This window comes from Nothoprocta perdicaria, unplaced genomic scaffold, assembly GCF_003342845.1.
Source record: "Nothoprocta perdicaria isolate Ctin4 unplaced genomic scaffold, notPer1 scaffold_74, whole genome shotgun sequence".
NCBI lineage: Eukaryota > Metazoa > Chordata > Aves > Tinamiformes > Tinamidae > Nothoprocta > Nothoprocta perdicaria.
Genome location: NW_020456021.1, coordinates 989,561 through 1,008,000, shown reverse-complemented (window position 1 = coordinate 1,008,000; position 18,440 = coordinate 989,561). Strand labels below are relative to the sequence as shown.

The following is an 18,440-nucleotide window of genomic DNA, read 5'->3' as shown; positions in this document are numbered from 1 at the left end:
TAGAATTTAGCTGCTCAAATTCCTCCACACATTAGGTATTTTTTTAATATATATAAAAATAAATTCCCTAGTTGCCTAATATTTTGTTTCCGCACACACTAATGCCTTCAAACACTTGACAGCTTCATGCTCATCTCAATTGTTACTTTCAGGTAGATTCTTCTCTATTCATTCTTAAAATTGCCATTTGTTATATGTGATGAAAAAAAGTACTACTACAAAAAAAAAAAAAAAAAAACAAACTTGTCAGTTTGTCCATTCTCACTCAACAAGTAAGAGAGATGCTTCTCACTGCTCATATGGTGTCCCAGTGGTCAGACCAGTCTCTTAGGATCAAAGATATAGGATAAAATTCTGTTCCTCCTTCAATCTAAAATCATCCAAACTCATTTCACTCATTTCAAGAGACAGGTTTGACCAACAAGCAGCTGTAGAGAGCAGTAACCTCAAAGTAAAACCACTTCAAATTTGTAAGATGAGAGAAAGGGCATGTGTGACCCAGGGTGCTTAGCTGGCAGAGGTGTGGAGTCCTTTCCAGGAACCATGTACAACTCTTCTCTGGATCCAACCCAACGTTACACAGTAAAAAGAGTTGAGTTTAGATTGTCCATGTCTTAAAACGATAGTCTGATACTTTATCCAAATTTGGTCTCACAAAGGTTGCAAAAATCTTACAGTGGGGCATAAAACGAGAAGGCTGAGTGGGTTAAAACCCATGGGCAGAAAGACACAATGCAGATAAAAACAGTGAAAGAAAAAATGAAATGATAGAGCAATGGAAAAGAAGTTTCAATGAAAAGTTGCAGTTTGATAAACAGGAACCTGCAGAGCCCAAAGGGGTGCTTCCTTAGCAATCTGCCTAGTATTCTCTATGTTCTTATATAATGACTGCAGAAAACTAGATAAAACTGTAGGTTTTATCTGCCTACATTATACTGTAGGCTACATTTTTGTCACTCCGCTAGAAAACAGAAAGAGAAAAAAAAAGTGTACATTTTTCAGTTAGAATGTAGTTGATAAGGCAATCAAAGAGTGTACAAAAATACAACTTCCAAGAAAAATCATGCAAAAAAATAAAGAATGAGTGTAACAGGTACGAGTAAGAGAAAAACACAGCAGAATATTTGAAAAGGTATTTTGACCTTCAGAACAAAAATGGTGAAATATGTACTTCTGCATTTTGCCTCAGCTCATGAGGAAAAAACCCAAACCAAACAAAAACCAACCAAACAAAAACCAAACAAAAAAACGAGAAAAATAAAACCCAGCAGATATGCAAACCCATTTKCAGTGAGTGAATTCCTTGCAAACCAAATAAAGTAAAGGTCAGTGTTACGGCCAGAAGCAGCTGCCAACATGGGCTGAGATATGACTTGATTTGTTTTATCTGTGAGAAATACTTCATTCATTAAGCTATTAGTTTGCTGAACTATAGCTGTGGAGCAAATCTTGCATTCAGACTGCTAATGATGAGTTGCTGGTTCTTAAGGATCACTGACTGTCCTTGATGCATGACTTAAGCTAATCTTAAATTCCACCACAAGGAGCGAACAGCATCAAGAATTGATTACATCTTTACCAGAGTAATCCTCAGCCTACACCAATGAGAGGTAAATAAATTGAATTGCATTCAATTATATGACAAGTACTGGTAAACTGTACTCASATTTGAAACCCTATTAACAAATAAAACTGTAAAACTGTAGCTATATTCTAAAATGATATTTATATGATACATAAAGATTAAATGAGACAGAGAAGAACATAAGGATGCATGTAGGAGGTTGCACACAATTTTATCACTCATTTGTCCTCCAAATCTCTTTGATTTCTAGTGGGTTAGAGCTTATTATTGGCTATAATTAAGCTTCACTACAAAGACCGCTGTGAGGTTTGATGTTTTATTGGATTAACTAAAATCACAGTTCATTCCTGAMTGGAGTTTAAAGTGCTCTCAGCAAGAGAGGAGAGGGACTGAACTCTGGAAACCCTCCCAAGAGGACTAAAATAAAACAAAACAAAACTCTGTAAAAATCTGAAATCTCTTTATCTGGAGAAATCAGGTAAACAATCTCTTTGTGATTGCATATTTGCAAGATGAATTATTTTATGTTTCTTTTAAAAGAGCAATTCTGCAATATTGCATACACCTGATTTCCAGTTTTATTTTCCAGACATGAATATTTACAGCTGGGCAGAACTGTAAATATGAATGATTGCCTGCAGAAACAAAGCTGCTTTAGTTATTAAGTAGAAAAAGAGAAGATACTCAAAGGATGTATGCAATTCTTGTTTCAGTTTCTCAGATTTTCAATAGATAGGAGAAGGAAAGAGAATGTGTCCACATGGAAGGAACTGGAAAAGGAATATTCTGATGGAAGAGACAGATCAAAAMGATCAAAAAGGTTTCTATAAATTTAAGATTTACAGGAAAAAACATGGCAGTGTGAAGCCAATTCTCAATTTGTTTTTCTTCTAAAATATTCTCATTTCTCAGGCTGCCAATGCATAGGAGGCAGATCAAATACAGTCACTTTTCATAAAAGCATTTTTGAATCGCCCCCAGTGTTTCCCTTGTCTTTGGAAGAAGCTCCTTGTAATAATTCATAAAACTGGGTCACTATCTTCCTCTAAATTTCACTTTGAGTTATTTCTTTGCCATGATGTACAAAAAAAATGACAGGACATTTGGATTCCAAGATCTCTGTTGACTGTGCTGAATTGTAGAGTCTTTTTTTCTGGTGTTCTCTCATTAATTGTATTTAATTTTGCACTAAAAAGGTAAATTCTGTGAAGAAGGAGCTATCCTGCCGTCTGGAATTATAAGGAAGAACTTGCACCTTTCTTAAATCTGTGTTCAGTTACTGCATTGGGCTTATTTATAACTTTACTGTTTTATAAGGCTGTGTGAGATTCTGATTACCACTTGAGCCAARAGTATTTCTGGAAACTGAACCAAATTTTTAACATAGAGCTGTGCTATTTTGCACAGAGAAGGCTAGACTGTGGCCAATTAGCCACACACAAGTTTGTGTGGACATACATACACATATAGATTTKTATGTATAGACATGAGTTCTTTCACTGATGAGATTGGAATGGGTAGACCCTCTTCCTTTTTCCCTGGACCTTCCCAAGTTTCACTCTGATGAAGAGAGCTAAGGCCATGGGTGCCTCAACGTCTTTCCTTTTCAATGTCTTTTCCTCACTACAAAGGATGGACCCAGTCATTAATGTAAGGCATCATTCAAAGGTACTTGCTAAATTCTCTGCTGTTGTGCAGTCACTCTGCTTGCCTTCTGGCCAGTTACAAACAGTGTTGCCAAAACTTGGCCAAGTCTCTTAAAGATGTGGCATTAGTTGGAGTCAGTGTATGTTTCGATATTGCATATATTTATGGGCTCAGCCTCTTTCTCTGGTGGCATGCCTGTGGTTTTAGTTGCAGGACAACTGATAAGGTCAAGAGTGAGCAAGGTACGGCAGGACACAGTGGGCTGGGCAATGAGAAGGTTCTTAAACCTTATTTGTGGTCCTAAGGGCAGGAACAGAACACTGCAAAATGTTGAATTCTGTAAGTGACAATTATTGTAATAATGACTAAAACCTCGTGTCTTACAAGTGTCTAACACTGCATTTCCTTCACACATTATGCACAGAGGTGACAAGTGTAACAAGTTGGTTTTAGATAAACCAGGACTATATGTTTGTGATGCCAAGTTCTTAGGGTTGTTAGGGGAAATAGGGAAAGCCTCAGTGCTCCTTCAGTGACTGTCTGCATCACTGTGGAATTAGTTACCTGCTACTTCTCATCCTATTGATCAACTTACATTGCCCAAACCAATAGTGTTAGAAAATCTACAAATATGTTTCTTTTTTTATGTAAATGCAGAAGTCAATTAAAATCTAATTCCTTAAATCAAAGCAGTCTCTGGGACGGAGTCTCTAAAATGCCTAAAGTTCACAGAAAATTACCTTGCTAGCTTTGCAAACAAAATCAGATGCTCAGAATCTCTTAGATGCTCAGAAAAAGGAAAGGAATAATAAAACAGGCAACTTACACGTTCTCCTTTGGGCCCTCTGTCTCCTGGTCTCCCCACAGCACCCTGAAAATTTGATTTTGAATGAAGAAGTTAAGCACATTTCTAAAAGCTGTGTTGTATATTCATTTAGTAGTAGAACTGACAGCAACTGCTAGGGTTGACAGTTATAGTATCTGTGAAGAGTAAAATGTATTCAAAAAGTATGCTTTCTTACCGGAGGACCTGGCAATCCATCTTTTCCATTGATTCCCTATTAAAAAAAAAAACAAAAAAAACCCAGAACATATTATAATTATGGGTCGAATGCATTTTTTAAAAATATAAAAGTAAATGTTCAGTGATGTTATGAATACACATCCTGAAGTTGAGGAGGCAGCAGCTGGTGTCTTGACTACGTTAAAACACTCACAAATACTCTTGAAGTATRTGAAAGAAAAGAACTTGGAGCCCTACTGAACTGCATGCATGCTGAAGTTTAACTACATATCTTTGGCAACATGATGTGCATCAACTTCAACGAGCATGCAATTTTAAATGACAAGTTATATGGAAATTATGCAAATCATGGAACTGCATGTGCACTTTTCTAGTCCTATCTCATCRCTGCATAATCACGGAAGAGATTCCTCTTGTTCTAGATAGTAGCCCTAAATTGATTTTTGTTCTGTTTTTTTTTYGTCTTTTTTATTTTTTTTGCACAGGAACATAACTGAAAGTAAAATTTGTCCTATGTAACCTGAAGATAATCTCAGTGTTTTAAGAGAAATTCAGACATATTCATTCAAAACACTTGCTGTTACAGACACAAGTAACAAGTGGGCTAGACCTACTCTTTCTTTTTTAGGACCTGTCACATAGTTCAGCTGCAACCTACTTGGCTAAATATTCTTGCTTTTTGAGAAATGCCTTCTTGCTTCTTAGCAAATTTGCTTATCTTGTTATTCTTTGCACCCAAAAGGGTGGTCTCATTTGCACCACCTATTCAGAACAGTCCCAAATCCACATTCTCCCCTAAACTGGAAATTGTCTCAGAGTGTCCACCCCATCACCTCCTGACACCACACATGCAAGCAGGTACTGCAGTTTTAAAATTTTATTAGTGATAGGGATTTTGCAATTATTTCCTAAATTGGGCCAATTTGGTGCAGAAGCTACTGACATTTTCTTCTTATTTCAAGAATCTCAAGAAGCATAAGGCAGGCAGACATGGTCACAAACTTAAATGGGCTACTTGTGCTTGTCACTGTAGCAGCAGGTGTAGGAGGAATTAATTAATTCTGTGCTACCGAAACTGAAATGTTGCTGCAATATAAACTGTGTTGTTTTTATACCAGCTCAGCTGGTACAATACACTGCAGCAAGTGTCTGCAGCGAGAGAGCAGAGCTGGACTTCAAATGAAGAGGTCAATTTAGACATATCCTAAGAAAACAGTAAATGTTTCAGCCATGGCTGGCGTTGCATTACCTGCGCAGAGAGGAGTTAATGAGGGCACGACGAAGCAACCAATTCTCTATCTAAACTGAAACTGGGAATACATTCTGTTACCCCATCCTTTATAAACTGTGTTGAGTGTCTGGGTTAACATTCTCCTTCAAAAAAAAAAAAAAAAAAAAAAAAGGTGCTACAGGTTCCTTCATGTCAGCAGGACCCAAAGGTTCTTCGAAGGTTCTCAGGAACATTAAATATTAAAACATCAAAATATAGGGCCCCCATATAAAGAGAACCCCGATAGTATGACTGGTATGAACAGTATAACTGTAGATATTCTTAGGATGAAACCTTGCTTAACAAAAAGCAGAATGCAATTTCATTTCTTTTGTAACTTATTGCAAATGAAGATGCCTATTTTTGCAATAAATGTATATTTGATATACAACTGCTTACCGGTTTTCCTTGCGGCCCTTCTGGCCCAGGGAATCCTATATCTCCTATAGGTCCTCTTTCACCCTTAAAAGGAAGAACACACACACATGGAAATCTGCATCTGTAAGTCTTGCATTCAGTGTTTGAAATATTTGTGTACTATCATGATAGTTTAGAACTCAATTTGCTCTTACAGGTTCACCTGGCATTCCTGGGGACCCTGGAGATCCTGGCTTTCCCTGCAAAAAGAAAATATTAAAAATCCAAGATTACTAGAAAACAAAATATTAATTTCTCTTAGCAGAAAAATAATACAGGATATGTGCTTAATTGAAAAACTCATATTTTTGCTTAAGAAATGCTTTGAGACAGAAAAAATATTATATTATATTTTAAAAAATATGAATCAGCTTACATGTGCACACATATGTGTGCATACATACCTATGTATCTGGATTATATGCACAAATTAATTCAAAAACTTTGTCTCTTCATTTTTGAATACTGGAATAATGTTTTATGGAATTGTAAAAAAAAAATCCATTAATGGTTCCTTCCTAGATGGTAACAGTCTGATTAGAGTTCATCACTGTATTTGTACAGTGTATATGTAAAATCATCAGGTAGTTTCTGATCTTGATATATTTAAAGAGGTTTTATTACTGACTTGATGCCTTTTGCAATTTTTCTTCAAGTTTTTTTTCTTGGCCAGTGTTATTGTGGTTTTAAGCTCCATCTGCCAGTTTACAATCCTTTCTAGTTATCATCATTTAGTTAGAGACTTTATATGACTAGAGCTTTTTGAAAGATGCCTTCTTGCTTTTTAGCAAATTTGCTTATCTTGTTATTCTTTACAGCTGTCATGGAAGAAAAAAACTATTGAAAACAAAAACTGTGGACAGCCCATCAAGAAAAACTTGGAAAATGTGCAAAAAGACGTTGGCAGCTCTCATGGTTTATTTTAGCTTTTATTGCTCCTAAAAGGAGGTAGGATTCAAACATTTTATAGCTGCTTTTACACTGTTTCTTTGATTGCTTTGTGTTACATTATGCTCTGCACAAAGTCAAGTTCACCTCTTGGGGGTTTTCTTCTCAACACTCTTAAACCAATTAAAACACTAGCTGGTTATGTTTAAAAATGAAGTCTCTCTGACATGTCCTGATGTGACATTCACCAAGCTTACTGATTTTAGCTGAAGCCTTCCTTAATCATCACACTCCTGCTTCTGCAGTCTCTTATATCTCTCTCAGCACACCACAGTCAATAAACTGCCTTGATCAAGTAGTTGGCGATAGACCAGTTTAGAGCTACATCCTATCTGGGCTTTGATGTACTTGTATTAATGGTGGGTGTAGCACTCTGCTGTTTTAACTGTATGCAGTTTGAAGAAGATTTTACCAGAGCTATAGAAAGGAACAAAGGATAATTCATGTTGGGAGGAACCTCAAGAGGTCATCTAGTCAAAACTCCTGCTCAAAGAAGGGTCAGTAACAAAGTCGGACCAGGTTATTCAGTCTCAGATGAGAATTCACAACCTTGAACCTGAATTCCTCAGAAATGCCTCTGAGCAGATTCTGAACCGACTCCTGTAAGTGAGGAAACTAGCACATGGACATAAGCAAAACTTCAGGAATGACAGGACTGAAGATTCAGTCTGAAGAAGTCATTTGTGGCAATTCTTGCAGACTCTGTTCAAATTTTTTCTGGTAATACCACTGAGCAAAAAGCCAAAGCTAGAATGAGATATTTATATCCCCAAATGGAGTAATATTCTCTACTGAATCTAGGAAATAATGGCAGGCAGGCAGGACAAATTCTCTTCCAGTAACATGTGAGGATACATTTCCAAAACTCTTCCCAGCCTATTAGAAAGTACCGTCTCTTATAAATCTAATAACTTGTTAATTAAAATGACTTAACATAAAATGTTAAAAAATAATTTATTTTAGTACATTTCATTTGAATTAGACATAAGCAACAGAATACTTTGTATGAGTGCTGAAGTGAATTCATTAAATATTTGGTATCTGGCCAGAACTGAGAGCAACACTCCAAAYAAGAATAAGACTTGGAACATATCCAGTGGGAAATACACCGGGAATGAACAATTATAATCAGCCTAACTGCTTACTGCATTATTGATTATACTGAACATAATCAATATACTGAATATACTGCATGCAGTATATTTCAGAATATCAAACTTTGATATTCTTACATGAGCTACAAATCCCAGAAAATACTTCTCCTTTTCCTTTAAAAGTGTACTTTCTACTTGTTTTAGGAAATCTTAACTAAATTTAGTTATTTACAGCCAATGTTCTCTTTTGGAACTCCCAGTAAATAATACTGAATCAGTGGCTAATGGAAATGGAGTGCGTAGATACACATTCCTCTTTATTTCATGAAGTACGTATTTATAATTTATAAACAGCTCCTGAAAGGATTGGTAGCTGTCCAAATTTAATAATAAATGTATTTGCATATAAATAACTCCATATTGCCCCCTAAAAAATGAATGAGATTTTTTTAGTAAACTGTGAATATGATGCAAAGAAAAAAAATTCTTTATTTCCTCTAGGAACACAAATGAAAAATTATAATTTCAATTTATCATTAGCTACATTTACTTTCACCTACAACAAAGTTTCTGGATGACTTTCAGAAAGTTCTTCAAATACCACCTACAAATAGCTGACAAAATCATTCCCTCATGAAAATGTTTGATTGACTTGATATGCAGATCCTCATAGATTGCAGTATCTAATGGTTATAAAATTTCTTTGTGACAGAAAGATGCTGAGAGGTTTGGGAATCTCCAGTAATACTGAAAATGAYTTTATGATTTGTCTTTATTAAATTGTGACAATGAGAAGAATCTCATATGCTTCGTTAGCTGAGTATATGCAGCTTTAAAAACAAGCCTTATCATGTATTCATACCATTCCTTCCTGTCATTTTAACAGTAACAGGAAGCCTCAATAGTATTAAAATTTTAATCTCTTTAGGGAAAACATGTAATTTTCATACCTGCCTACAAAGCAGGAGCCTAATGCTGGCATTCCACAAATAGTGATTAATGGTATATTTGAGCTCCTTGCCTGACCTTTTTCAGCTTTTCCTAATAATTTTTTTTCTTTAACACAGGTACCTACCGGTGTTCCTGCGACTCCTGGTGTGCCAGATGGTCCACGGTCACCCTAAAGGAAAGATAAATCCATACTTAAATGGTAATACTCAGAATAGAAGTAGATTCCAATTAAACCTGAGAAAGGTTTATTCAGTGAACTGAAAATGAGGATAAAACGAGGCTCTGCTAGATACTGAGATTTAGCTCTGCCATTGATCTCTTTGTAGACTTGACCAATTTAACTGTGTTTAAGTTCCCATGCATAATGCAATAATTTCCAAGCCAAACCTACTCAGTTTGAAGCAATACTTGAAAAGGGATAGAAAGTCCCTCTGAATCTGTGGTCATGAGGATGACCAAAATTAACATACGGTAATTTGCTATCACAGCAAGATGCATATATAAARATTTATCTCTTAAAGAAGTTACTGTCTCCCTGCTACCCAGTCATCCATGTCCTAGAAGTTATCATCCCTGAAGACTGGGCAGTAGAAGGGAAAGGTTCTTTGTGCCATCGTCATTTCAGGGAAAAGTTCCACATTTTAATATATGGCCAATCTTCATCTACACTTCAAGGAAATACAATGTATTTTGTGCTGAAGCTGCTGAGGCATAGGCATAATTTTATCTTTCTCGCTTGAGTCTTTACATCAATCAATTTCACCAGGGTGGTAAAACTACAGCAGCTTAGACAGCTGCTGGTATGTATTGATCTGCAATACCACTGAAAAGCTGGTTAAAAAAAATCTCTTCTCAAAATAGATCTATCATCTCTGATCTTGTCAATGAGATGGTTCAACTGTGTCAGCCCAGATGAGGGAAGCTAAACCTGACTCTGAGCTCAACTTCTTGYCCCAGTTCTAGCGTTTAAATCAATGCATTATAAAATTATGGTTTGTGCAGAAAAGAGTGCCTTCCGCCACACAGACATATCTAAGAGCTCCAAAGAAGAACAAAAGCATCTATTATACTCTTAAAAACATCTATTATATTCTTAGGACTGGCAGGAAGACACTAGGATTATGCTTATTTGTTATGTGAGTGTAGAATTCTGACTAAAATTAGTTATGGATGTTTTTGCTTTGGGAGAAGGTCGAAGTGCACTAACACTTAGCTTGTTTATACAACCTGCTCCAATCAATCTGCCTTTTTTGTTTGTTGTGTTTTCTGATGAAAGTCTTGCATGTGGTGGGTCTGGACTAATTCAGGTACAAACTTCTTTTCAGATCTAAGTCTTAGAACAGGACAGACAGACTGCAAGCATATGACCATATCCAAAAGAGAACAAGAATTTGTAACCATATTTAGGACCAATGTACATGTCCTTCCATCCACTTAAGAAAAAACACTATTAGGCCTCCTCCACAAAATTTTATATTTTTGGAAAACAGAACTTTATGTTAAGTTAGTATATTACTCAGATCAACATTAAAGGCAAAAAAAAAAAAAAAAAAGGAAATACAGATAATTATAATTTTTTCACACTGAAACACAAACTTCATAAAGCACACCCACATAAGTTTAAGACAGCATGCAGCTGCAGGTAGTTGCCATTAAAAGTCATGATTTGTCTTTTATGAGTCCTACCTTTTCTCCTGGGAGTCCTTCTAGTCCTGGTAATCCCATCGGTCCTGGGTCTCCCTGGTATTTGTTTTTTAATTAGAAAGGATTGCATGGATTAGAATTTCTGTCATCTACATAAGAAATGTTGAACAGAAAGCAACAACACAATATTTGGTTTGAGATCATTTAAAAATCACCAAGTAGTTGTCTGAATGCTCATATTTTGTTATGTCATGTTGTAGTGATCTACGAACTAAACTATTCTCAGAGGTATTGCATGATTTTCTGACAAACTGMTTTAGTTCTAATTCTGAATGTAATCAAGACTTCCCTCTTTCCCTCCAGTGCTCTTGTTGCCCACAGGCAGCTCCGAGCACCTTCACTCATCAGAGCCACAGGGTGTGAGTGTGTGMAGAGAATTAACTTTCTACCAGTTTATTTAACTTTACTTCAGAACAGAACTCTCCTCCTTAGAGGAGCAAAGCTTATTCCGCAAGGGACCCCCACACATTTGGTCCCTGTAAAAATACTTCTTCTGTTTTCAGGTTTTGAAAGAACCAGAAGATTGCTGCACTGGAGAGACCAGGTTAGGATGTAGAGAAGAGGTTATTTTATTTTATTTTATTTTTTTAAAGAAAAGTGACAGCAATTTACCACAGTTATTTTTTACAATTTCTAATAACTCTAGTATTTCAGCAGTCTCAGTCAAAACCAAAAGTCACAGCAAATTCCCTTAAGGATTTCATTTTGTCTCTGGCAGATCTCACCTTGAACACCCCAAACCTATGTAGGATAAGGTGCTTCCTGCGCAGGAAGTGGGTGCTGCTACAAGATGTTATGAGTGCTCAGTGCTCCATTTTGGGTTTCATCACCTGAATTGTCCTCAAGGAGCACAGTTACCACACTGGTTCATAGATCAAAGTTCACATGTCTKTCCTGGCAAAGAATTGAACAGAATCCTAGGCCTGGCACAGGTTGGCCAAGTGAAGAGTATGCACCTTCATCATACATGAACAAGTCTAACTGTTGAACATGTTCCCACATGGCCAATGCCTCTTTGGTCTGGGCAGGGCTAGTGTGATCTAGTTATGCTTAATTCCACAGCTCTTTTTGTGTAGATATCGTGCCTGCATTGGTAAGAGAAGATACATAATTGAATGGGACTGACTTTCCACTGAGCAGAGAGCTTTTTCAGTAGTTTTACAYTGACATGCAAAAAAAATGACTCCATGATTCAGACTCAAGACTGATGACAAGAGCTCTTGAACAGGATGAGACACTCATGATCACCTTCCGAATACTCTGCCTGATATTTTCAGACAAGGCCAGTGTCTGGTGACACTTACACAGTGTGCATGCTGTGCTCTGACATGTTACTACCAGGCAGCCAAGATGATGACTAAAATCAATCACCACTGGAGGTCAGCAGTTACTATTTCCCAATTTATTTTGCCCAAGATCGACAATTCAAAGACCAGATTGCATCTGGAGAGGTCGTGTGTCACCTCCTTGCTATCTGACAGAATTCCTGAGTGCCTTAAGGAGCTCTGGAGGTGTTTCTCCGAAGTAGTCCTGTGTTCCTTCCCTTAGTAGCAGAAATAGCTGTTTTGTACTTTGGCTGCTGGAAGGGATATGATTTTATTTCAAATGTGATCTCTATATTTTTCAGGCTTTTTTGATGTTCAACAGAAGAACTCATCAGAAGATAATGAGGAAAATAATACAGCCTGACTGGGTAAAATTTTCCTCCCCACATATCTCAACTCCGACTGCTGTTATCAGTGAGCTATGTTTCCAGCTCTTCCAGCTGACACTTTGGATCCAGCTTGACTCAATCATGGTCTTTGCAGTATGAAACAAGTCTACTGGACACAACTCTAACACACTGACTAGGAAGGAGTAGGACTTGTCTTATTGCCTTGCAGTGTTATAGTCCTGTAATTATTGTTATGCAGGTAAGTGATAATTCCTTAAAAAAGGAGAAAAACATGAATATATATCAATTTAAAATGACRTTTTATACCACCATACTTTTTATGCTATACCAAGAACAGTAGACAGTTTTTACCACTATCTTTTTGGTAATTTTATGGATGTCCATCAAGAAGTCATCAAGAAATCCTACATGTGAATTACAGTTTTGCCACTTTCAAGGCTTGGAGATGTAGTGGTATATTGTAACCTAACAACCAGTATAGTCTCTCTATCAGAAATTCAGAAATCTCTATATCAGAAACACCATTTGTCCAGGACTTCAAGAGAAATGTGTTCACAGACAGGATTTGTATTTGTATTCTACTGGTCACTAGCCCTGTGCTGGACTGTTCAACTGCTCACGATTCTTCCACTAGTTGTCCTTCCCCTCATAATTTTGACAGAAAGCTCACATGCAAAGACCATAATATAATAGGGAAAAAAGAAAAGTTAAGTAGCTCTAACAACTTCTGGTTCCATTCTCTTTAATATGAATGTGAAACTACTGGGCAATCTCTCTACTCAGCTGAAAGCTGAATGCCATGCACTCACCCATCCTTGAATGTCACCCTGCATCGCTCAAAGGCACAGCAGCATCCATGTCTATCATCTTCATCATCTTGCCCACTGGATGCAATGTGATCACATTTTAATTATCTATCATACCACTCCCAGTGAAACCATGTGAAAGCAACTTCTGCTTGCTGCTTGCTATTATGACACAGCACACTGTCTCTCTATCAATTTYGATTTTAATTTTGAGCACAGGCCAAAAGGTCTTGCAGCATTTTGCATCTTTATTACCTATAGCACTGTAGCAAGTAAGGCTTTTATCTCTTGCAATACACATTATTTTTTCTTATATATCTCAAGGGACAGCTCAGCAGAGATGAATCCAAAAGCCATTAATGCTGTGTTCAGTCATTCACTGCATTATCACTGAAGAATTATTACCAGAAGTTGCAAATTTCTCAAGCCCATCAGTAAAAAAAAAAGAAGGCTTTTCAGATGTACTGATTCTGCAAAAGCAAGATACCTTCTAAAAATGAATAATCTTCCACCTTTGTTACTATAATCATGTACTGAATTATCTGGGGAACCTCTAGAAGGGCCAAAATGTACGTACCACTACACCAGGATCTCCTTTTGGACCCTGCAAAAAACATAAGAAGTGGAAATCCATGAAAATCCGAAGAGCATTATCCAATAACATGGTATTTTTATGTTTTAGTGCATTATAACTATACATTGGTAATGCACTGCATTCCACATGAGCACAACAAGCCCTCCCAGCCAGTTTATTCTGTGTAAAATTTTAGTAATACTTGTTCTTGATATCCCAAAACAGAGAAAGGCAGTTCTGTGGATCAGGCTGAGTCTGCAGCGAAAAGCTGGTCATCAAGCAAGGGCAAAGTACTCACTGATAGCTACAATCTACTTAAATGGTTGCCAAAATGATGATATAGCAGAACTTGCTTATGACTCTAACAAGGAGGAGGACCTAAATAAGTGCAGAGCATCTTTGGCCCCAAGAAGCAAAGCAGCAGGGCGCAGAGCTGCAGGCTGGGGCAGCTACAAAGCCCGGGGTGCYGCCTGGAGTGAGGCCAGCTCTGCATTCCAGGCTCTGTTTTACACCTTGTTCTGCACTGTGGCTACCTGCAGTGAATCTGTGACAGGACTGAAAGCAGATTTCCCGTGTCTCATTTCTGCATCAAATATAATTCATTACATCCCTAACTATATAGACTATATTATACATTTTAATAGACTTTCAGTGAAGAGTCCAATAATAAATTAGGTACCAATTTTGCAGACTTACAAGTCAGCACAGCACGGGAGTGAAATACTTAAAATAGACCAGTCTCCTGGAACAAGCTAAACTGCTTGATAAACCTTGAATAACACAACTTTCACTATTTACGACATACCAGTCATATCTTGAGTTATGACTTTGCCATCTTCCACTTACAAAATCAAACATAATACCACTCACAAAAACGGCATGCAATTAATCAATCCCTCTGTTACTATTTTAATTTACTACTTCAAATTGCATTTSTGTGAAATACTTACTGGAGGTCCTGGTGGACCTGGATAACTAGCAACACTCACGCCTCCCTGCAACAGCAAGTTTAAAAGTTGAGTTGAGCCAAGATTAAATGCTTATTGAAAAAAAAAAAGAATAATGAAAAAAAATACCTGTAGTTTATATAAGCTGCTCATGCCATTTCTTTCATTGTGAGGGACACCCTATAAGACACAAAAACCAAGTATCACAACTATGAACTATAAGGTGGAATTCTTACCTTACCTAAGCCTCAGCAAAGCTGTGGTATCATTTTTTGTTCTAGATAATTTTGCAAACATTCTGGACATTTCAGTAAGAATGTAAGATATATAACAACACCACTTGTGACTTTTAAAAAATATAAACCTAATAAAAATCTTTAATGTACAATACCTACATACTCATATAATAAGCAACTCATCAAACTACACAAGCAAGGAAGGTGTTTTGCATTTTATTTTCAAATTTGAAGGCTTATGCTAATTGGAAAACTGGAAAGCATCTAAGCTACAGCTTCAAGTGCTTTGAGAATGCTAAATCTTGAACTGTTAACTCTAAATTGATGCTCAGGTTTGACTGATGAGATCCTATGCACTTCTCTGGCTAAATTTTGAGTTATGAGTGACAACTCACAGGAGTCGCATTCATGGTACCCAGAATGTAGCCTCTRTTTCAAACCCCATCATGACATTTACCCATCTACATGACAGCATCTGAAGTCTGCAGTTTTATGCTGTTTCTGCCATCTTACACTCTCTAGTTTCCCTTCATAGGTCTCAGTCTCTGCTAACATCCTAATTAGATCACAGTATTATTCCTCTTTCTCATTTTGGGGGCACAGAAATTCAATTTATAGCGATTCTTTTTTAACTTTAAGATTTATCTTGACCTTAAATTTTCTTTTATAGTCAGCATTAGTTATTCTGTCATTCATAGGCAATTTTTACCCTGGTATTACAGTGCCCCTCTCACTGCTCTCCTTAAGCCACGTCTCTGACGTTCTTATTACATCCTCATTCAAAATCAACTGTTGCTGTAGACAGTTTCCTGGGAATTAGATTGAATTTACAGAACTGTTAGGCAAGGACTAACAGTCCTCTAGGCTACATTAGGAAATGGCTTTAGAGTTAGMCTTGGGGCAGAAAGGAATAACTGTCCTAGAGAAAGGCCAGAAGCAGACCACAGTTTTGGCCGGATTTGTTTCTAACATAACATTCAAAATATAAAGTAAAATGTCTTACCGGAGGCCCCGGTGGTCCAGGCTTCCCAGGAGAACCTTCACTGCCCTAGTACAGCAAGAGATTCATACAACTCACTCACAGAACCTGAGGTTCAAGTCTACCCAACAGCCAAATTACAGTGACCATAACGACTAATAAAAAAGAATTACAGTCAATATGAGCAGATAAGATCAAGAATGAAGTATCCTACCCAGCTCATGCTTAAGGCAAACTGTTCACTTTTCTAGACTAGCTTTTATTTTGCTATAATGCCTTATCTATAGTAATTTCCTTACGATAAAATAGTACTGATAAGATGGGATGATTTTAATTTCAGAATACAGCATATATTTCATAGGTGCCAGGAGGCAGAGAAATGAAGGGTTGTTGATATAAACTTCAGTGCAACTGGCAGATAAAAGGTAGCATTCCTTGTCATTTGTTCTATACTACTTTTTTGGTAAAGGCTGTCTTTGATTTGTTCATTCACAGATAAATAACAAAGAATCACAGCTTCAGAAGTTCATTTTATCCAGAAACACTTCTCATTGAAATGTATTGAGTAAAATAAAGGATCTTTTTTTCCATTATTATCTGTGGATATTTGTAGCTGTAGCCTGTTCTGTTGACATAAACTGAACTGTATACTAAAAAAAAAATTTCAGAGTTTTTGCTCCAGTAAACTCTCTAAATTGTAAGGAGTTAACAAAGGTTTAAGGTTTGCTTCCCTTAGAAGCAAAACACTGTCAGAATGTCATTACTATAATTTAGCTAAAAATAGTGGAAAAAAGTTTGGAGCAAGTATGTCACAATATTTCACTCAGTCATTTGATCTTATTAACAACATGTTAATGAAGGCTTAATGAAGGCTTAGGCTTAATGAAGGCTTAGGCTGCCTATTTAAATTGTTAACAAGGAAAAAGTCAAGCTAAGGATCCAACAGCAAGCATTATCTCACAAGAAATATAAAATCTTTATATTCAAAGCACATTTTTAACAATTATATTGGAATATGCATTTCAGACATTAATTCAACTTTTTTTCTGATCAGGTTACTGAAAATATGTTTCTAGTTGCAAAGTTTTAAGAGGTGTCAACTTCCRAAGAGGAGTTTGGAGTACTTCAGGGGAAGACAAAATACTCTAGGAAACATATTATATGACCCGTCCCCAAAAGGAGGTTCCCAAAGAGAAGGAGGAGATGGAAAGTGTTCTGACCATATTTTACTCAACTTCATCACTCCTCAGGGGTCAGGCTTCTGCCCTTTTTCACGTATGGGAGAGTAATTGTGGAGAACTGGTGCTCTCRGTCCCTCATGTGAGAGCAAGTGGTTGTCTTTTCTTGATATTTAAGAGTTATAATTCAACAAAAATATAAGGAAAAAAAGTGTATAGGTGTTGAGTGGCTGATTTACCACTGCATTCTTAGACTCTTTGATCAGTTCCACATAAACAGAGCATTAGACTTGGATTTTCCTGTAGTGACTTGAAAAGGAAATGAATGTGACAGATTTTTGCTATTATGATTTAGAATGAGACAATTTTCAACTAATTTTTATACTGAAGTAATTCCATAGCTTTACAAAATGAAGAGTTTACTTTTTCTTACTCAAAGCAGTTAAAAGTTTTGTAGCATATTGGTAGCACCCCATATTCTGATATGGCAGCAATATGCCTGGAAAACTCCAGGCTAAAGCAGAAATAAGCCTCAGGAATGTGTATTCATGTGCCAAATGGCAAAGTTGTCCCAGAAAATATTTTGCAGCAGGCTACATTTATGTCTGCTGTACTTCACTGATTTGAGGTGCCCTGAAATAAATTTGACATGTTATCTACAATGGGTAGTTTCAATTGCTTGATAAAAGAACACATAAAATACTGATAAAAACAGTGCAAGTTAAGTTTGAAAAAAAGAGGAAGCTTCCATACTTTTGCAGATCATACTAAACAACTTTCAGTATTTCTGAGTGCTTTTAAGATATAAATTTTTTTCTAAAATATTGGAAAAGAAATGAGAACAAGTAGCTAATGGTTATGTAATATTTCACAAAGGCATTTTCATTTTTATAACTTTATATCATATGTCATATTAGAGAATGTTCTCTGGGACTTAGATTCATTACTAAGGTTATAATGTAAAACAAAAGCTCATAGGCATGGCTTTCTTTGAGACATATTTATTAAGGCATAAATAAGTCAACGAAAATTCATTTGGTAATGTATTGTATGTGAAATTCTTGTTTGCACTGCATGTTTAAAACATTTTCAGATCATCAAAAAGTAACAGGATTACATAATCTTTACATATCTTTACCAAGACTGAAAAGAAGGAATACCTTTTCGCCTTTTGGTCCTGGGGGACCAGGATGTCCAGGTCTTCCTGTGACTCCCTGCACAAGTAGTATTGGTCTTTGTTAGTTAAGAAATGTACAGTATTTTGCACAGTATTTTGCATTGCAGTTATTTTTGAAAACTTGAACTTTTTGAAGGTCATTTAAACTTAATTAAGTTTCTCCTCCAGGTTTAAATTTTTCTCGCTTGACTGATACAACAGCTGCATCCTACTGATAAGCCCCATGAA

The 18,440-nt window shown here is 36.5% G+C and overlaps 1 protein-coding gene across 1 annotated transcript in view; it reads right to left on the bottom strand.

The window, feature by feature from the left end:
• COL19A1 (collagen type XIX alpha 1 chain) overlaps window positions 1-18,440 on the bottom strand; it is a 179,789-nt gene that overhangs the window by 10,651 nt on the left and 150,698 nt on the right. Inside the window, exons 35-45 of the mRNA XM_026051330.1 lie at window positions 18,196-18,249; window positions 15,882-15,926; window positions 14,772-14,822; window positions 14,646-14,690; window positions 13,699-13,725; window positions 10,623-10,676; window positions 9,061-9,105; window positions 6,099-6,143; window positions 5,926-5,988; window positions 4,255-4,290; window positions 4,059-4,103 (exon numbers count right to left, since the gene is read on the bottom strand). Of these exons, the coding sequence (XP_025907115.1) occupies window positions 4,059-4,103; window positions 4,255-4,290; window positions 5,926-5,988; window positions 6,099-6,143; window positions 9,061-9,105; window positions 10,623-10,676; window positions 13,699-13,725; window positions 14,646-14,690; window positions 14,772-14,822; window positions 15,882-15,926; window positions 18,196-18,249 (510 nt within the window). The remainder of the gene's footprint in view (window positions 1-4,058; window positions 4,104-4,254; window positions 4,291-5,925; window positions 5,989-6,098; window positions 6,144-9,060; window positions 9,106-10,622; window positions 10,677-13,698; window positions 13,726-14,645; window positions 14,691-14,771; window positions 14,823-15,881; window positions 15,927-18,195; window positions 18,250-18,440) is intronic.